The sequence below is a fragment of the Protopterus annectens genome, chromosome 13.part0, assembly GCF_019279795.1.
Source record: "Protopterus annectens isolate FY-2018-M chromosome 13.part0, PAN1.0, whole genome shotgun sequence".
Lineage (NCBI taxonomy): Eukaryota > Metazoa > Chordata > Ceratodontiformes > Protopteridae > Protopterus > Protopterus annectens.
In genome coordinates, this window is record NC_056747.1 from 1,355,090,755 (window position 1) to 1,355,113,025 (window position 22,271).

The 22,271-nt window shown below is 39.7% G+C and overlaps 1 protein-coding gene across 1 annotated transcript in view; it reads left to right on the forward strand.

Annotated features, from left to right (window-relative positions):
- LOC122788066 (supervillin-like) overlaps positions 1-22,271 on the forward strand; it is a 1,698,127-nt gene that overhangs the window by 1,179,542 nt on the left and 496,314 nt on the right. Inside the window, exon 14 of the mRNA XM_044054988.1 lies at positions 6,462-6,609. Within this exon, the coding sequence (XP_043910923.1) occupies positions 6,462-6,609 (148 nt within the window). The remainder of the gene's footprint in view (positions 1-6,461; positions 6,610-22,271) is intronic.

Here is a 22,271-nt window from a genome sequence, read left to right on the forward strand (position 1 = left end):
TGATGAGGAGTGAATGCACATGATGATGTGACATGTAGTAGCCGTAGCTGAGAAGACAGTTACCTGTGATGATGAGTGAATGCACATGATGATGTGACGTAGTAGCAGTAGCTGAGAAGACAGTTACCAGTGATGAGGAGTGAATGCACATGATGATGTGACATTTAGTAACAGTAGCTGAGAAGACAGTTAACAGTGATGAGGAGTGAATGCACATCATGATGTGACATGTAGTCGCAGTAGCTGAGAAGACAGTTACCAGTGATGAGGAGTGAATGCACATGATGATGTGACATGTAGTAGCAGTAGCTGAGAATACAGTTACCAGTGATGAGTGAATGCACATGATGATGTGACATGTAGTACCAGTAGCTGAGAAGACAGTTACCTGTGAGGAGGAGTGAATGCACATGATGATGTGGCATGTAGTAGCAGTAGCTGAGTTACCAGTGATGACGAGTGAATGCACATGATGATGTGACATGTAGTAGCAGTAGCTGAGAAGACAGTTACCAGTGATGGGGAGTGAATGCACATGATGTGATATGCAGTAGCTGATAAGACAGTTACCAGTGATGAGGAGTGAATGCACATGATGATGTGACATGTAGTAGCCGTAGCTGAGAAGACAGTTACCTGTGATGATGAGTGAATGCACATGATGATGTGACGTAGTAGCAGTAGCTGAGAAGACAGTTACCAGTGATGAGGAGTGAATGCACATGATGATGTGACATGTAGTAACAGTAGCTGAGAAGACAGTTAACAGTGATGAGGAGTGAATGCACATCATGATGTGACATGTAGTCGCAGTAGCTGAGAAGACAGTTACCAGTGATGAGGAGTGAATGCACATGATGATGTGACATGTAGTAGCAGTAGCTGAGAATACAGTTACCAGTGATGAGTGAATGCACATGATGATGTGACATGTAGTACCAGTAGCTGAGAAGACAGTTACCTGTGAGGAGGAGTGAATGCACATGATGATTTGGCATGTAGTAGCAGTAGCTGAGTTACCAGTGATGAGGAGTGAATGCACATGATGATGTGACATGTATTACCATTAGCTGAGAAGACAGTTACCAGTGATGAGGAGTGAATGCACATGATGATGTGACATGTAGTAGCAGTAGCTGAGAAGACAGTTACCAGTGATGAGGAGTGAATGCACATGATGATGTGACATGTAGTAGCAGTAGCTGAGAAGACAGTTACCAGTGATGAGGAGTGAATGCACATGATGATGTGACATGTAGTAGCAGTAGCTGAGAAGACAGTTAGCAGTGATGAGGTGTGAATGTATATGATGATGTGACATGTAGTAGCAGTAGCTTGGAAGACAGTTACCAGCGATGAGGAGTGAATGCACATGATGATGTGACATGTAGTAGCAGTAGCTAAGAAGACAGTTACCGGTGATGAGTGAATGCACATGATGATGTGATATGTAGTAGCGGTAGCTGAGAAGACAGTTACCAGTGATGAGGAGTGAATGCACATGATGATGTGACATTTAGTAGTGGTAGCCGAGAAGACAGTTACCAGTGATGAGGAGTGAATGCACATGATGATGTGACATGTAGTAGCAGTAGCCGAGAAGACAGTTGCCATTGATGAGAAGTGAATGCACACGATGATGTGACATGTAGTAGCAGTAGCTGAGAAGACAGTTGCCATTGATGAGAAGTGAATGCATATGATGATGTGACATGTAGTAGCAGTAGCTGAGCAGACAGCAGTGATGAGGAGTGAATGCACATGATGATGACATGTAGTAGCAGAGAAGACAGTTACCATTGACGAGGAGTGAATGCACATGATGATGACATGTAGTAGCAGTAGCTGAGAAGACAGTTACCAGTGATGAGGAGTGAATGCACATGATGATGTGCCATGTAGTAGCAGTAGCTGAGAAGACCGTTACCAGTTATGAGGAGTGAATGCACATGATATGACATGTAGTAGCAGTAGCTGAGAAGACAGTTACCAGTGATGAGTGAATGCACATAATGATGTGACATGTAGTAGCAGTAGCTGAGAAGACAGTTACCAGTGATGAGGAGTGAATGCACATGATGATGTGACATGTAGTAGCAGTAGCTGAGAAGACACTTACCAGTAATGAGGAGTGAATGCACATGATGATGCGACATGTAGTAGCAGTAGCTAAGACGACAGTTACCAGTGATGAGTGAATGCACATGATGTGACATGCAGTAGCTGAGAAGACAGCTACCATTGATGAGTGAATGCACATGATGATGTGACATGTAGTCGCAGTAGCTGAGAAGACAGTTACCAGTGATGAGGAGTGAATGCACATGATGATGTGACATGGAGCAGTAGCTGAGAAGACAGTTACCAGTGATGAGGAGTGAATGCAAATGATGATGTTACATGTAGTAGCAGTAGCTGAGAAGTCAGTTACCAGTGACGAGGAGTGAATGCACATGATGATGTGACATGTAGTAGCAGTAGCTGAGAAGACAGTTACCAGTGATGGGGAGTGAATGCACATGATGTGATATGCAGTAGCTGATAAGACAGTTACCAGTGATGAGGAGTGAATGCACATGATGATGTGACATGTAGTAGCAGTAGCTGAGAAGACAGTTACCAGTGATGAGGAGTGAATGCACATGATAATGTGACATGTAGTAGCCGTAGCTGAGAAGGCAGTTACCAGTGATGAGTGAATGCACATGATGACATGACATGTAGTACCAGTAGCTGAGAAGACAGTTACAGTGATGAGGAGTGAATGCACATGATGATGTGGCATGTAGTAGCAGTAGCTGAGAAGACAGTTGCCAGTGATGATGAGTGAATGCACATGATGATGTGACATGTAGTAGCAGTAGCTGAGAAGACACTTACCAGTGATGAGGAGTGAATGCACATGATGATGTGACATGTAGTAGCAGTAGCTGAGAAGACAGTTACCAGTGAAGAGGAGTGAATGCACATGATGATGTGACATATGTAGTAGCAGTAGCTGAGAAGACAGTTACCAGTGATGAGGAGTGAATGCTCATGATGATGTGACATGTAGTACCAGTAGCTGAGAAGACAATTACCATTGATGAGGAGTGAATGCTCATGATGATGTGACATGTAGTACCAGTAGCTGAGAAGACAATTACCATTGATGAGAAGTGAATGCACATGATGATGTGACATGTAGTAGCAGTAGCTGAGGAGACAGTTACCAGTGATGAGGAGTGAATGGACATGATGATGTGACATGTAGTAGCAGTAGCTGAAAAGACAGTTACCAGTGATGAGGAGTGAATGCACATGATGATGTGACATTTAGTAACGGTAGCCGAGAAGACAGTTACCAGTGATGAGGAGTTAATGCACATGATGATGTGACATGTAGTAGCAGTAGCCGAGAAGACAGTTGCCATTGATGAGAAGTGAATGCACATGATGATGTGACATGTAGTAGCAGTAGCCGAGAAGACAGTTGCCATTGATAAGAAGTGAATGCACATGATGATGTGACATGTAGTAGCAGTAGCTGAGAAGACAATTACCAGTGATGAGGAGTGAATGCACATGGTGATGACATGTAGTAGCAGTAGCTGAGAAGACAGTTACCAGTTATGAGGAGTGAATGCACATGATATGACATGTAGTAGCAGTAGCTGAGAAGACAGTTACCAGTGATGAGGAGTGAATGCACATGATGATGTGACATGTAGTAGCAGTAGCTGAGAAGACAGTTACCAGTGATGAGGAGTGAATGCACATGATGATGTGACATGTAGTAGCAGTAGCTGAGAAAACACTTACCAGTAATGAGGAGTGAATGCACATGATGATGTGACATGTAGTAGCAGTAGCTAAGACGACAGTTACCAGTGATGAGTGAATGCACATGATGTGACATGCAGTAGCTGAGAAGACAGCTACCATTGATGAGTGAATGCACATGATGATGTGACATGTAGTAGCGGTAGCTGAGAAGACAGTTACCAGTGATGAGGAGTGAATGCACATGATGATGTGACATGTATTAGCAGTAGCTGAGAAGACAGTTATCAGTGATGAGGAGTGAATGCACATGATGATGTGACATGTAGTAGCGGTAGCCGTGAAGACAGTTACCAGTGATGAGGAGTGATGTACATGATGTGACATGTAGTACCGGTAGCCGAGAAGACAGTTACCAGTGATGAGGAGTGAATGCACATGATGATGTGACATGTAGTAGCTGTAGCTGAGAAGACAGTTACCAGTGATGAGGAGTGAATGCACATGATGATGTGACATGTAGTAGTGGTAGCTGAGAAGACCGTTACCAGTGATGAGGAGTGAATGCACATGATGATGTGACATGTATTAGCAGTAGTTGAGAAGACAGTTATCAGAGATGAGGAGTGAATGCACATGATGATGTGATATGTAGTAGCAGTAGCTGAGAAGACAGTTACCATTGACGAGGAGTGAATGCACATGATGATGTGACATGTAGTAGCAGTAGCTGAGAAGACAGTTACCAGTGATGAGAAGTGAATGCACATGATGATGTGACGTGCAGTAGCTGTAAACCCACACATCCTAAATAGGGGGATTTCAGTGAAAAAAACCCACAAATTTCAACGGGTCTATGTTAATAGAATGAGCAGAACAAATTTTGAACCCTCCAATGAGTGAGAACTTGTATGATCGATATTGCTATTGTGGGGTGATGCACCCCCCCACACCCCCCCTTAAAAATATATTCCAACTCTGAGATCACACTACAGTGAGGAAAGGGCAAATTTTCCACTCTTCACTGTACCGCAATCTCACAATAGCGATATCAATCATATGAGTTTTTGCTCATTGGAGCATTCATAAGTTATTACGTTCTTTGTTTCAACATAGACCCATTTCAAATGGTGAATGTGCAGTACCGGTCTTGGGACCCATCAAGAATGGTCCTCTACCAGAACAACTAATACAGTAAAAACACATTTATTTCCTCTGACCTTGAAGGAAATTTAATGCACTGTCGTTTTAAGTAGCACACGGTTTTATTTTTTTCCCGAATACCCAGTGTATGGCAGGATTTTTGTGCCATAAAACGAATCTAGCATATGGCGATTCAGCTGTTTTAAATTTACAATTTATTAATATATTATTGTCAAAGTGATACCCTTACTTCATTGTTTCCTTTCATATTAACTATATCACCACCTCAGTAATAAAACAGGTAAAAATTGAATGCAAAATCAGTAATTCTTTCCCCCCATAAGAAAGGTTTGTAGCTCAGAAAGAACGTTCCTTGCCTTGAATGTGCTCATTCTTGCTATTGTCTTTCATTTCGGCTGACATTCAGATTTCTCTTACTAAATATGTTGCTTTTATCTTTTTCACCAAGAAGGGAAACACTGTTTTGTTTGCCTTTTCTTAATGACGTCTGTCTTTTTGTCACAGACAGACACTGCTTCCAAACGGCACCTTTTGTTCCTGCTCTTGGATACAGTAACTACTGCTGTCCTTTGTTACAGTTGCTGTCCTTCACTTCTGTGTCCTTTGACTCCTATGGCTAGCTTTCAAAGCTGGTATAAAGTTGCATTTTTGTTCACACAGTCACCATTTCTGTGCTCTTCTCTGCAAAGTGTTTGCTACCATAGCCGACATGATTTAGATGTCTGTTTGTATTGCATCTGTAAAGCTATTGACATGAAAGCCTTTGGAACACCACTTCTGTTCCATCTTGTTTTCTTCCAGTACCCAACTTTACGGAAATAGATTGACTTCAGCTCACCTCCTGCTTTACATTTTGTAACGCTATTACCTACGAATTGGTCAGGCCACATATTTTACCCTTTGGACCCTGTATTCTGTATTATATTTTAATAATTTTGCTTTTTGTTCAAATACCTTTTGTTATTGTGAAAGTAAAATTTCTGTTGTCCTGTGTATCATATTTGCTGCTTTCAATTCTTCATCGTAGGAATGCCAACCTTACAAGACTGAGCCCGTATGAATATTTATAGCATAATTTTGGTAACCTCACTCCTTAACTCCGTGTTTTTGGGGTTAAAGACCTTTGTTGTTGCCTGTACTGCAGGCTTTGTTACCATATTATTATTTTGTATTTCCCCTTGTGTAGTGTGCAACTGTAGCCTGCGCTGCTATCCTCCACTTTATGCATCATTTGGGGGCATTTTAGGTGGTGTGGTGTCAAGTGTTCTTGTCATGTCTTGTTTGTTTACTGACATGCTTGTCTAATTTTAAATGCTGTTCTAAGTGAAGAGTTCCTATGTTACTTAATTCAGGTCTGGATCACTTGCCTGTCTGTTTTTGGCTTGTGTGATGGCTGAAAAGTGTATTCACACCAATTCACTAAATAATATAAATTTAGTTTTGCCATTAATTGATTTTAGGGCTCTTGTAATATTTGTAAAACTGAAACGTCAAGTGTGACAATCTTTTTGATCGCTTATTTCTTTTGAACTTAGAAATCTGGCACTGGTGTGGCATCCGCTGTGTCCTTGGTTGAGCGAAAACAGCAGATCTCAGAAAAAGAAGAACAGTGGAAGTTGAAAGGCAAGGGTGCTTTCAATGACTCTGTGCAGTTTACTGTTGCTGGACGCATGGCAAAAAAAGGTTAGTTGACAGTTCACTTTTATATCTCCTAGCTCTATGTGCATGCATATGTAGCTTTCTTTTAGCTCACATTTTATAGTACACAAACAATAATGCTTAATCTGCAGTAAAACAGTTTTTCCATATCTTAGATATGTAGGCCAACACATTTCTCTCCAATATTGAGAGTATAAAGTTTTGTGTCCTGTACAATGTGTAAGATGACGAATGACAGAGAGTTGGCTATTGAATTGGTTAAAAAGGCGTCCATTACATTTTTGAAAGTTTTCTTCAAAAAACCACAGGTAGCAGCCAGGTAGTTCTAAAAAGGTTTAATCCACGTATTCCACAATGCACAGTAAGCGCTTTCATCCATAAAAGGACTTCTTCAGACTGAAAAATGTGAACAAAACACAATTGCTTAAAACATTTCAAAGACACATGACTTAATTAATGATGATGTAACTTCCCCCTTTTGATATAAGCCACAAAATCAGCTCTATCATTCAGCCCAGGTGGATAGCATGCATTGAGTTTAACTTGCCAAACATATTCCTTCCACCCAAGCTCCTCTTCTGCATCAAATCTATTGTTAATATTGGTCACTTCATCCAAGAAAACAAATTTTAGATCAACTTTACATGCTGGACTGTTTTTATAATGCTTCCCAAATGCATTTTTTTCATATTTTACAGCAACAGCATACTTATGCTTCATAGGTTCATAGGTTCATAGGTTAGTACTAGGCTATCAGCCCTAGGGCCTATACAAGCCTAGCCATAACAATTCCCTGAATATTTCTTCCCACATTATTTACTTTCCTGGACCCCTGTCTAGCAGGGCGACTGACGTGATCCCTGGGGTGAATTTCCTTTCTCCCATCCAATCGTCAAGGTTCCTCTTGAAGAGGTCCAAAGAGGCACTCTGCTTGACATGTATGGGCAATCTATTCCAGAGTCTGGGGAGTCTCTGGGTCAGGAACCTATCCCTCCAACATGTTTTGTTTATTGTGATGACAAGGTTTAGATCCCTGGAGCATGTAGCTCTGAGGGATTGGGATTTCTTTAAGTGTAGCATGTCCAACAGCTCTGGGTTTGACATGGCCTTGTATGTTAAGCAGAGATTGCCTCTGAGTAGACGATATGCGACAGAGTATAGCTGGAGTTTTTTAAGGCGGTCAGCATAGGGCATCTGCTTTAGGCCTGTGATTCTTTTAGTGAGGTATTTCTGAGGCCTTTCCAGTTGTTGCAGATGTCTTGAGAGGTACATACCAAATGGGGCATTGTATTCTATAATGGGCCTAATGAGGGATGAGTACAGTGGGACAATGACCTCCTTTTTTCTGGATGAAAAGCCCTTCGTGATGAGGTGTGCCACATAGAAGGATTTCCTGACTGTTGTGGCGATGTGGTTATCGAAGGTGAGACCACTGTCCACCTGTGTCCCTAAGTCTCTTATCACACTTTCTGTGTTTAGTGTACTGCCACCTCTATGGTAATTCATGGATACATGTTTTTTCCCAAAAGGGATAACAATACATTTCTTGGCATTGAGCTTGAGCCCATGGCTCTGGCACCAAGCATCTGTTTCTGTAAGGCCCTTTTGCTCATAAATTTGTTTGTTCATTTCTCTTGTTGTACGTCCTACATAGAAACAATTGCAGGACAAAGTCCCAAATAAACAATACATTTTGATTTACACCTGTATTTTAATTAAATACCCTCCAACTGTTAACTCATTCATATCTGTCATTAAAAAATTACACATATTGCAATTTAAACATTTATACATGCCTGTATTACTAACCCTATTATTATACAGAAAAGGGTTTAATTTTGTTTGAAACATATCTTTAAAACTTGTTCCTTTTTTAATACGTGGATTAAACCTTTTTAGAACTACCTGGCTGCTACCTGTGGTTTTTTGAAGATTTTATTTGTTCCAGAGAGGTGTGTTTTCGACATTTTTAAAAGTAGTATCCTGTGTCCTGGGAGCTGAATGATGAATTTTTCCTGAAGTATTTCATCTAGATAAATGCATTTTTATTGTGCATGTGTTTACTTGGGTGTATTCTTTAATCAATTAACTGTATTTATTGCATTTTATTTATATATTTGTATCACTGGTCTAGAGTTAAGACAGGCACTGGGTGGCAGTGAAGAGTTACCGAATAGCTGGGTAACTACAGCAGCGCTAGTAAGAGAGATGGCTAGAAAGGCGCTTGGTGTGACATCTGGAAAGAGGAAGGAGACCTGGAGGTGGAATGAAGAAGTACAGGAGAGTATACAGAGAAAGAGGTTGGCGAAGAAGAAGTGGGATTGACAAAGAGATGAATAAAGTAGATAAGAGTATAAGGAGATGAGGTGCATGGCAAAGAGAGAGGTGGCGAAGGCTAAGGATAAGGCGTATGAAGAGTTGTATAAAAGGTTGGACACTAAGGAGTGATAAAAGGACCTGTACCGATTGGCTAGACAGAGGGACCAAGCTCATAAAGATGTGCAGTAGGTAAGAGTGATAAAGGATAATGAGGGAAACGTACTCACAAGCGAGGAGTGTGTGTTGAGCAGATGGAAAGAGTACTTTGAGGGATTGATGAATGAAGAGAATGAGAGGGAGAGAAGGTTGGATGATGTGCGGATAGTGAATTATGAAGTACAATGGATTAGCAAGGAGGAAGTAAGGATAGCTATGAAGAGGATGAAGAATGGAAAGGCTGTTGGTCCAGATGACATACCTGTGGTAGCATGGAGGTGTTTAGGTGAAATGGCAGTGGAGGTTTTAACTAGATTGTTTAATGAAATCTTGGAAAGTGAGAGGATGCCTGAGGAATGGAGAAAAAGTGTTTTGGTACTGATTTTTAAGAATAAGGGTGATGTGCAGAGCTGTAGTAACTACAGAGGGATTAAACTGATCAGTCACAGCATGAAGTTATGGGAAAGAGTAGTGGAAGCTAGGTTAAGAAGGGAGGTGATGATTAGTGATCAGCAGTATGGTTTCATGCCAGGAAAGAGCACTACAGATGCGATGTTTGCTCTGAGAGTGTTGATGGAGTAGTACAGAGAAGGTCAGGAGTTGCATTGTGTCTTTGTGGATTTAGAGAAAGCATATGAAAGGGTGCCTAGAGAGGAGTTGTAGTATTGTATGAGGAAGTTGTGAGTGTCAGAGAAGTATGTAAGAGTGGTACAGGATATGTACAAGGGTAGTGTGACAGCGGTGAGGTCTGCGGTGGGATTGACTGATGCGTTTAAGGTGGGGGTGGGATTACATCAAGGATCAGCTCTGAGCCCTTTCTTATTTGCAATGGTGATGGACAGGTTGACAGACGAGATCAGACAGGAGTCCCCGTGGACTATGATGTTTGCAGATGACATTGTGATCTGTAGTGAGAGTAGGGAACAGGTGGAGGAGTCCCTGGAGAGGTGGAGATATGCTCTAGAGAAGAGAAGAATGAAGGTCAGCAGGATTAAGACAGAATATATGTGTGTGAATGAGAGGGAGGATAGAGGAATGGTGAGGATGCAAGGAATAGAGGTAGCAAAGGTGGATGAGTTTAAGTACTTGGGATCAACAGTTCAGAGTAATGGTGAGTGTGTAAGAGAGGTGAAGAAGAGAGTACAGGCAGGATGGAGTGGTTGGAGAAGTGTCAGGAGTGATTTGTGACAGACGAGTACCAGTAAGAGTGAAAGGGAAGGTCTACAAGAGGGTAGTGAGACCAGCTATGTTATATGGGTTGGAGACAGTGGCATTGACAAAAAGGCAGGAGTCAGAGCTTGACGTGGCAGAGTTGAAGATGTTAAGATTTGCACTGGGTGTGACGAGGATGGACAGGATTAGGAATAAGTATATTAGAGGCTCAGCCCAGGTTGGAAGGTTTGGAGACAAAGCCAGAGAGGCAAGATTACATTGGTTTGGACATGTGCTGAGGAGGGATGCTGAGTATATTGGGAAAAAGATGCTAAGGATGAAGCTACCAGGTAACAGGAAAAGAGGGAGGCCTAAGATAAGGTTTAAGGATGTGGTGAGAGAGGACATGCCGGTGGTTGGTGTGACAGAGCAAAATGCAGAGGACATGAAGGAATGGAAACAGGTGATCTGCTGTGGTGACCCCTAACGGGAGCAGCCGAAAGAAGATTTGTATCACTGGTCTGTTTGGTGTGGATGTCTGTTAGAAGTATCGGGTTCAGTTGCTTTGTTATTGAGCTAATTTGCTTAATTAGTTAACTGCTCAGTTGTTTGTTACATTTTATTATAGAACAGATGTTATTTGAATGATTTAGTTTCTGACCTTCGGAGATGGTAGTTTCTTTTAGCCTTGAATTCTGTTAAAGGTGTTTGTGTGTCCTAGAGTGGCTGTGTTTGTAATGATGCGTAACCTGTTTGGTGATAAAAGCAGAAAGCGGCGGCCAATTTATTCAGTATCATAGTGAGTTAGGGTCCAACCAACAGAGGGTTTTTAATGTCCCAAAAGATCCACTCTTTTCCCATTATTCTGTACGTAGTAAATTGTTAATGTACTTCGGAAACTAATATTGGTTCATTTTCGGTGGACTGCAAACTGTTGTGCAGAAAAGGATAAAAGGTACTTGAAACATAATTTTTTATATACATTTACTTAGAAACAATAAATGAACAACAGAATTAACAGATACCCGTTTTATAGTTTTACATCAGTTCGGTGGTAAAGAAATTTTATTTTATTTATTTTACATTTGTTGACCGGGATAGTCCGACTGGATACATGTCCATTTTCAGCGGAGGCCCGGGGAGAAAAGCTCCAAAGGAAATAGCACAAGCAAAATTAACATAATACAAATAAAACACAATTTCAACACAGTTCCTGTCTGACCTCGCATACGTTACAGTGCAGGGGGAGGGATCCGAGGTATGATAGGCTTACCAGACTCGAGGATCTTGGAACCTGTAGTTATATGCTTGGATTTTTATAGGTAAGGCTTTTTTATGTAAAATAGACTTTTTTTTTTTTTTTTTTTTAAATAGAACAGTTTTAGGTGTACCTTTTTCAAGTTAGGGGCATGCAGTACACTTATATTTTGCTTCCAAATTTTGTTAGATTTTAGGGAATACTTTCTGATCTCCTTCCATTTTCTGGTTAATGAAGGTTACTTTAGTTTGCCCAAACTTTAGCTTTTAGGGGTTGGTAAGGTAAATGGGCTATCTAAAAGTGCTATAGACCCAGGCAAGCAACTGGTATACACAGAGAGAATTTGTATGTATTAACCTTTGCAGGATGGTTGGTTTGAGGGGCAGCTTAAAGCAGATATGCTGTTTTTAGTTTCAGCTTTGTAGCGTCCTTCTGTTTTGCAGGACTGCTGTTGGAGGGGATGGTTCCTTGGCAGGATGGTTGGTTCGAAGGGCAGCTCAAAGTAGACATGCTGTTTTTAGTTTCAGCTTTGTAGCGTCCTCCTGTTTTGCAGGACTCCTGTTGGAGGGGATGGTTCCTTGGCAGGATGGTTGGTTTGAGGGGCAGCTCAAAGCAGATATGCTATTTTTAGTTTCAGCTTTGTAGTGTTCTCCTGTTTTGCAGGACTCCTGTTGGAGGGGATGGTTCCTTGGCAGTATGGTTGGTTCGAAGGGCAGCTCAAAGTAGATATGCTGTTTTTAGTTTCAGCTTTGAAGCTGAAGAAATGAAGTTGCATGACATCCTAGTAAGTCTGAACTTGTCTTCCTGTCAGAAGTTTAAAATGATTTGAAATTTTCAGATCTACAATGTTTAATGCCCTCAGAGACACTTGACCATCCTAATGTTTTGCTTGCCCTAAGTCTTTGTCTTTGTTGCTGTACAGAGAATAGTAACTTACATGTTGTTATTGTTGTAGTCACCGGTAATTAAATCACAGATTCACATTCTTTAAGTTCAGTTTATCACAACTCCCTTTCTAAAGAATTTCATCAGTCATGAAGTGAAATGTGGCAAGTGTGGAGAGGAGGCCACCCATCTATCTAACTGGACTTATAAAAACAAGTACAACTTCCTATAAGTTCCCGTCTTGTTTATCTAAATACTGGTACCAGGACAAACATTTATTTTGGAGGATCTGCCTTCTCTTACCTCTTACGTGTTGCCTTTTCATCATCTGCTGATTCAGTTACTTACCTCCAATGTTCATTTCTTGGGTATTATATTTTCCTTAACAGTAAAATAAAGCAATTGCAGGTTATATTTTAGTGTTTTTCCTTAAGTGTACAACTCAAATCATGTTTCATGAGACTCTCTTTCCCAAGCCATCTCAGAGTAACTGAAAGACCCCTTTGTTGACGTCATTAGCAGTAGACAAAATGAAACAGACATCCACCCACTCAGCCCTATTCCCAGGTTCTATCTCCAGCACTCATCACTAATGTTAGGACACGTGGTTGTAAGTCGAATTGAGATGAATAATTATCTGTGGAAGCATTTCCAGGGGAATACTCGAATCCTAAGAGATTTATTAGTATGTTTGTACATTAAATGTACTTGTTCCCAATCCTCATTACAGCAGTGAAAGTTCTGAGGTTTGACTCGCACTCCATCCATGTAGTCCTTCAATTCTGTATGTACTGTGTAAGATTTTACTATTAATGCTTTTTCTAAAGTCCTTGTCTCCCTAGAGTCATCTCCACTTAAACTGACTTTTTTGTCTGTGGTTTATTCCCCCTGATTCTGTGTATCCTAGTTTCCTCCATTAGACCCAAACTATCAATCTTATTTCCAGACAGACTGTTTTTTCCTTGCATTAATAATTATTCTGCATTCCGTAACCAATGGAAATGCTTCAGTGATGCATCCTTTCCACTCCATTTCCAGAACAGATTTTCAGTAGGCATTAATCCTGCAGCTCAGTGCTTCTATAACTTTTTCATAAACTTTTTTTTTTTTTTTTAATACTTTGCCTAGCTAAGTTTTTAAGTACATAATTTCTCAGATGAGATTCCCTTTGGACCTCCGACCCAGGAAAGGTACCTAGATCTCCACCATCTTAGTTAACACTGATTTCCAAGCCAAATCATAGCATTAAACTAGATGCAAACAATAAACTTTCAGTTGTACTGCTTAATAATATTCAAAATAATCCAAACCTAAGTTCCTAGCACCCTCCATGTATGTTTGGATAGTGTTATCCTTTCCCCTCTAATGTGGGAGTGCACACCAGCCCAAACAAACTTTGGAAGGCCTCTTATTTAGCATTGCCTGTCTTAATTATCTAGACAACTCAAGAAAGCTTGCCCAGCATATACAGAAGTTGGAGCAAGATAAACATGCATTATACCTATATCCTTTAAACTAGTCTAAATGTAAAAATCCGCCAATTCTGAAAGAACTGCTGTGTGTTTTCACTTAATTTATGAACTTAAATCTTGTATGAGGCCTGCACTGCATCAGACAGCCAGGGCCAATGAATTTTAATTGATTGGTAGGTTTGCTAGACTTTGGTATTTGGTATGTAATTGTAGCAATTAATTCGGTCTTTAAATTATTTGCCTTATCCCCTGAGACTATTTGAAATTTCCCACAGCATGTCAGATAAGTGCTTCACCTCTATATTTGCTCAGCTAACACCACTAAAACATCATTACAAAATATAACTTAATTGGTTGTGGTTTGCAAGGTACCAGAGACGTGACACAACAGAAAAACAAAGGAGCGAGAGAGGGTAGACCTGCTGAGGTCCTCCTGGTAAGCTGAGGCTGTCCGGACGAGTTGCAAAGATTTTGATATGGGTCTTAGTGCAGGTTTCCTGCACTAAATTCTCACATCTTTCAGAGATGACCTTTCTTCTTAAAACATTAGTTAAGTAAAGTCATTTTATCAAATGTGTTTTCAGCTTTGAGACAACCCTAAAGTAGTTTTGTTGTTCAGCTGCATATTCTGTATCACCATTAATCTCTTAACTGTGTGTCATCCTGGATATAATATCTTGAGACTTGACCGTAAAACCAAAAAAGGTGGAGGTGTAGCCATTCTATATAAATCTGAACTCCAAGTTTCTTCTTTCAATGTGCTCCTACCATCAGATACCAATTCAGACACTCTTAGTGCCAAACTTCAAATAAACAAGTCCAAATCTATCTGTCTCATCTGCACATATCTCCCTCCTAGAAACAATATCAACACTCTTGAAAACTTACTTAGTTACCTCTCTACCCACCTACCTCAGGAAACCATTGTATTAGGTGATTTTAATATAGACTGGGCTACCTCCAGTTCCCTTATTCCTCCCAGTCATATAAATCTTTATGGATTCTCACAAATCATAACCACTCCTACTAGAATCCATAAGCCAAGCAGCAAGGAAACCACTCTAGACTGGATACTTATAAACAGCCACCATGATACTTATAAACCAGGAACCCTTCCTGACGATATTAGTGACCACATGCTAACCTATATTATTAAACAGAGAATCCATAGCCCTACTACTAATAATTTTAAAACCTCACGTTCCAAAAAAATTTTTAACCAAGAGAGCTTCCAAAATGAACTGAAAGCATGTGACTGGTCACCTATGTCTCATCTTCTACTTGATGATGCAGTGACCTACTTTAACACGAGATTCCTTTAGATCCTAGATTACCACTCCCCCTATCGTTCTTCCCGAATAAGGACCAAAATTGCCCCCTGGCTCACTAAAGAAACTAGGCAAAAAATCCTATTCAGAAATAAAATTTGGGTCAAATGGAGAGTCTCTAAATGTCCATCAGATCATCTTTACTATAAACAGGTAAGAAATGCAACCAAGAAAGATATTCTCAAAGACAAAAAACACTATTACCTTCACCTCCAACAAACTCATCAGCAAAAACCACAAAAATTCTGGTCTGGCATTAACAAACTTCTTCAGCCAGGCCACTCTAAAACTCCTGCCCCAACAGGTTTCAACCAAAATAACTCCAAACAAATTCCTGATGCCTTTAATAACTACTTCACTGAAGCCATTCAAACCTAGCCAATACTTTACCACCTATTACCATATCCCCATTAAATACCACAAAGACTCCATCTCCTACCTTTCAAATACAACCAATACCTACATCACTCATTTGCAAATTCTTTCAAAAACTAAAGCCATGCACCCCTTCTGCTGACTGTCTTCCAGCTGAATACCTGCAAATAGCAGCAAAAGCTATTGCATATCCTATCTCCATCCTTATAAATAGAACAATTTCAGAAAGCAAAATCCCCTCCATTTGGAAAGTATCCCACATCATCCCTTTACATAAGGGTGGGTCATCTACTGAACTCTCTAACTTTCGGCCTATCGCCTTACTGTCTCCAATTGCTAAGATAATGGAAAAGTGCATACACAGACAACTACTTACCCACCTTCTCCAAAATAATCTACTTGCCAACTGCCAACATGGCTTCAGGCCTTTCCATAGCACAACAACTGCCCTTCTGTCCTTTTCTGACTCCATAAACAAAAACCGTAACAATAACACTTTTTGCTCTGCATTATTTATTTACCTTTCAAAAGCCTTTGATATGGTCAACCATACTATCCTTATAGACATTCTAAAAGCCCAATCTCTTGACCCGCATGCATTAAATTGGTTTAAATCCTATCTGGAAAACAGACAACAAGCAGTATTGTGGGATAATAATCTTTCAGAATCCCTTCCTGTGAACACTGGAGTACCCCAAGGCTCTATTTTAGGGCCTTTTTCTCATTGTTTATCAATGACCTACATACCAATATTCCTCAAGCCACCTGCATACAATACGCAGATGACTCCACTTTAATTTGCTCAGCTAAGTCCATAACCTCTCTGCAGTCTCTCACCCAAACAGTATTTAACAGTGTTGAAAATTGGTTTATGCAACACTGCCTCCTCCTGAACCCCAAAAAAACAAAGTTATTACTCTTTGCTCCAACTCATAAATCACCTCAACTGCACTTCACATTAACCTCCAACAATGCTACCAACATAGCCCCAGACACCTCAACCCGTCTTCTAGGAGTAATAATAGATAATAACCTTACTTTTGATGATCACATTAACTCAACTATAAAGACAATCAACAAAAAACTAGGCACTCTTTACAGAATCAAACCTTTTCTTTCCCCTTCAGCCAGAATAACTATTGCCCAGACCCACCTTATGTCTACCCTGTTCTATGCTTCAGCAATATATACCAATACTCACCAAACTTTCCACCAGTTACAATAACATAGCCAGATTTGCCACTGGCACCACCTTTAGAACTCACCACTGTCTTAACCTAAAACAACTGGGATGGCTAGAACTGCAGAACCAACTACTTTATCAACAAATTGTTATCACCCAAAAAATCCTTTACCACCCAAAAAATACCCCTATCCTCACTAACCTGATTTCACCCTACAAAAATCTTGCTATGCTACGCTCATCGAATAAGCTTCTAGCTTCCTCTATTAAATCAAATAACAAAGCAGGAGATTCACTTTTCACCAACACAGTAGGGAAAATCTGGAACCAGCTTCCTACTGAACTTTCCTCCCTTGCTTCCACTATTCTGTTTAAAAAGCATCTGAAAGAATATCTTACAACTCACTGGCTATGTCCCTGCTCCAACCCACACTGATATCTCTTTCACCTCCTGCTCTCTTTATACTTTTCTACTCTTCTGTCTTATCTCACCTATCTCTATTTCAAAAAAAAAAAAAAACAAAACAAACAAAAAAACAAAAAAACAAACAAAAAAAAAAACCTGTTTTTGGTTTACCGTATTTAATCTTAGCTTAAAGCTACTAACCTACTCTGTAAACATTTTTTTCTACCTATCTAGCTAATGCACTATGTAGCTAATGTACTATAATTCCACTTGACTATTACTATATATTGTATTATTTACTCTCTGCAAATGCTTGGAGCTTTTCTCCCCGGGTCTCTACTGAAAATGGACATGTATCCAATTAGACTAGCCCGGTCAATAAATGTAAAATAAAATAAATATAAAAAAAAAATCTTGCATCTGTCATCCTTCATAAACTTGCATTGATGCCAGTGACTCAGTTTAGGAATAACACTCCCTGCCCTTTTGTTTAGAATAGCCATAAATAACTTTGTTATGATTCATACCTGAAATGAATCTGTGGAAGGATAACCGTGCATGTTCCTTCCTTTCCTTTAAAATCAAAAAGATTGCAGCATCCTTCCAAGTTGAAGGAACTTCTTCCCCAAGAAAAATCTCGTGCATTAACTTATCCAAAAGGAAGCCATGTTATCCTGGGCCAGGTTCTGTGCTTCCTGGCATCCCATCAGGCACTGGACAGTTGTTTGAAGATTGCTCAGAAAAGTATCAGTGTTCGTTCTTTAACAGTTGTAGTCTAAGTAATACCTCTGTATGACACTCCAGGTCATCAGACCCTAAAATCCAGTCTTTTCCACAAAACATCTAGAAACAACATGGATTAAATACACGTAAGAAACAACTGCTCTGTTATCTTCATGAGGAGTACAGATGTCAGTGCTTTGATACAGGATCGGCATTAGACTATGTAAGTAGCTCAGACTTGCAGTAAACAGACCACATTATTTCTTGTTTTAACTTCTCTACTTGAATAATCGTGAATGTATAAACATGCACAGTAACTGCTTCTGATGTATAAACATGCACAGTAACTGCTTCTGATGTATAAACATGCACAGTAACTGCTTCTGATGTATAAACATGCACAGTAACTGCTTCTGCTACCTAAGATGGCACTCAGTGTTCACTCTCTTTCAACTATTTCTGGTGTTTGTAAATCTTCATGACACCTTATACTTTGTAAGCAACAGTGACTTGCAAATATTTCTACTTGCTGTATTTATGCTAAACATTTCTTTTCTTTGTACTTCTGTGTATTAATTCTGTGTGTTATACTATGTTAGACCAGTAACTGTATGCTGAAATTTTTAAATGCCTTCTGGCCCAGATCATGGCTGAAAATAGTCAGACGACCAGACCTACCTTCTTGGTCGAAGATGTTAAATAAATGTAGTTGCTTGGTACAGTCTCATAATAGTACCCTTTAAATACTCATAATATTTCCTTCAAGTGTCTCACCAATGCCCCCGTCAGCTCATCTTCTCCAACATTTGATGCTTGAAGTTGAAGTGTTGTTGATCTTAGTGCTTTTGGGTGAAGTGTCAAAATACAGAGCCCTAAGAGCAGCTCTCTGAAATTGTAACAACTTTACAACCCCTCCCCCCCCCCACATCCACATTGGGCTTTGCTTGGTTGTATTATAGTCTATCTCCCACTAACCTGGCCAGCTCCACCTGGTACTTGTACCCTGTAGCTGTAATGTCTTTCCTAATCTGCTGAGTCCTTATTCAGACTTTATATTTGTAATCAGCTTTAAATTCATCCCAGCCTCCCAGTTTCAGATCCCTTCCGTCTTCCACATGAGCCTGCAAGGAATCACTGCACCATTTTTAAACTATCCCTGCTTAATATGTAGAGATGCTAATCTGCAGTGTCTCAGACCATATACCCCAAGTCATTACATGGGTCTGACACCACAGGGATGTGATCTGCCCATGTTAATGGACCTCAATCTTGTACTGTTCTTTTACTTTATGCACCTGTTTCTTAGTACTGGTCCATCTGTCAAGTACAGACCAAGATAAAACTCTAGAAGAGCAGTAAATAAAAGCATTTACTCCCCCCCCTCCAACAGCTTGTAAATAAAAGAATTTGCCCCTCCATCAGCTTGAAAAATGGTGCAAATTATCTAAAAGTCCAAACAACTTCCAAAAGGATTGAAAGACGTTTTCAGTAACCAATCGTGATGTCTTTTAGGGTCACTGTCAACATTTACAGGCTGTAATATCAAACTCCAGTCTTCCACAGATAAAGTTGAACCTTGCTGAAAGGCTATTGCATTTGTCATTATAGCTATTAGTTCAGTTAGGTGTCTTTTAGCTGTATATATCCTGAAACAGTGCTCAGATAATGCCCTTACCACTGCATACCTCCCCTGGTTATCTTAAATTACCTTCTCTGTAAGCATAGGGAAAAATCCCAAAATGCAACAAGACCAGCGCAATTTCTTTGTGACTTTTGCTAGTCTGTTGCTGCTCTCACTGTGTTAGTTTGTGTTCTAGTTGTGCAGATGTGTTTCTTGCAGGGCAGCAATCACAGATTTAAATTTCTGAGTAAAACAGATATTCTGTATCTTTTTATTGATGCCCGTAACATTTCAAGAAAGTTAAATGAGAGAGATTTCCCATGATGACTAGTGATCTTTAATTAGCTCTTGAACAATTGCCTTGGTATAAATAATTGCCATGTGCCCCCCCCCCCCCCCCCACACACACACACACACACAGACACACACACAGACCAGTGATGTGGAATCTTGGTTAAGAGATGTATCAGAAAACAGGTTTCCAAGGTTCTGTTAATTTATTGAGTAAGAATTCAGACAACTCCACCCCCCCCCCAAAAAACGAAAAACATCCATTAATGAAAATTTGAAGTAACACTATTACTCTGTCTATCTAAACAAACAGATTAAAAAAAACAAGTCGAACCTTCCAAAATGTGCAAGTTATTTCTGAATTTTAAAACCACACACACGGAAGGTTCTCAGAGACTCCGACAGGCTATAAATTCTATATTGTGCTATAAATTAACACGAGAGAAGTAAACCCTAAAAACTCAAAAAAAAAAAAAAAAAAATAAGTAAAATAACTATACTGTGTTTAAATAATATAGAATAAGCACTTTTGTTTTATTTCATACATCACATTATTTCATACATCACATTTTCTGATACGTCTGTGCCAATCAGATGTAAGGCTGCACATTGTGTATATTGATATCTGCCTGAATTCTTTGTCTATATATTTCTAAACATGCCTGCCTGTGTTTATCACTCAGTGATGTATGTACTGTCTCTTTTTTGGTATGTGGAGCTTTTCTCCCCGGGCCTCTGCTAAAAATGGACATACATCCAGTCAGACTATCCCGGTCAACAAATGTAAAATAAATAAATAAAACTTAATGGGATTAAACCTCTCCAGGTAACAGTTCCTTTAAAAAGCTATTTACCAGTCACATGACAGCCAAGCCCCCATTCAATCAGCTGATATTTAAAGCTATATTAGCCTTAAAAAACAACCTTTATAAAATAACAAGTTTAAAAACAATCCACAATCAATGACATAAAAAAGCTAAGTTATGTAACAGTTTAGCAAGACACATTGTGGCTAAACCTGAACATTCATTTAAATTTGTTATGACACATTGTGGATAAACCTAAACATTCATTTAAATTTGTTACTGTTGAAAAACTGCCTAAAATGAACGTTGGGGTTCATGGGCATTACATGTAGGGAAACACAAACTGTATTGATAGCTCTATTTAAATGCCAATGTGTGGTCCAGATTCAATGACCAAATTTCTGTTGTTTGTTGTATTAAAGCTCAGGACCCTCAAAAGATAGTGAATTCTTTTATATGTTTTTATATTTTATATTTACTTTCATCCTAAAATGGTGTGTATCGAAATTTAGAAGTATACCCATATATGTGTGCGCTTGCGTGTTTGTGTATATCTATGTTTTTTTTTTTTTTTGTACATATACAATAATGTCAGTTAATTTTTGTGTATGGAAACCATTTTTATATAGACAGTATTTTATCAGTAAGATTGGATCTTGATTTGGAGAGCAGACCAAACCGTGAATGTTATTGGTACTTGCCTATGTCCAGTGCATTTTTTATTCTTTATTTAATATTCCACACACCTTTCAGAAAACAAGTCAACACCCCCTGTGCAGTAACTTTATTCCTGTTTTCACATTTCTCTTTCAGTACCTGTTTTGCTTGTGCTGTACAGCATTAACTTGGTAACTAAACACAATTATCTGCCTTCTCTCTAAAAGGGCTTAGCTTTTGTAGTTTATTTGAGAGTTCTATTGGAGTTTTTCCCGAAGCTCATGATGTCCCCGACAATCACCAGCAAGTGTGCTTGTGGTTGGCAGATCCCACCCAAAGACTTTCACTGTCTGTTCTTTCGGGGAAGAATCAGGCCTTTTCACTTGTAAAGAGAAAAACTAGGACTAAAAAACTGAATGTCTTCTTAGAGCACACACGTTTCTTGACTATCATTCTTCATCCATGTTGCACAAAATTCACCCCTGTCCATATTCAAGTGCAACTTGGACATATGGATGGCAAACCGAATATTTACTCCAGGATTTACCCCCCTACTGATGGACAGATGCAGTTCCTAAATGCTTTATCCCAAACATTGATCCCCTCAAATTATCTACGGTATGATACCAGTTATTCTCATTAGGGGTGATGTATAGTTATCGACCATGGGATGGATAAGGCCAATCTCTAACCAAAATTGATAGGTTTTTTTCGAGCACAAAGAGAAACTGGCAAGGCTTAAAATAGTCCACATCATTTTTATAGGAGCATTGTCTCTTGAAAGCATAAACCCAAGCACCACAGGAAGGTAAACATAGGAAATTAAGGTCTAAAGAGTGGAAAGAGGATGTGAGGCTGTAGACACTATAAGCAGTCCTGCAGAGACCCCTGAGGGTTCTGTCTCTGAGGAACTGCCATCTATTAAACCCCCTGCTTCTGTAGCGGTTTCAGCTGTGGTGCTGTATGTTAAAGCCCGTGCAGAGTCCAGCGGTAGGGTAGTGCTAATGTCACTCCAAGACTCTCCAGAAATTGTTTATAGGTCAGTACTAGCCAG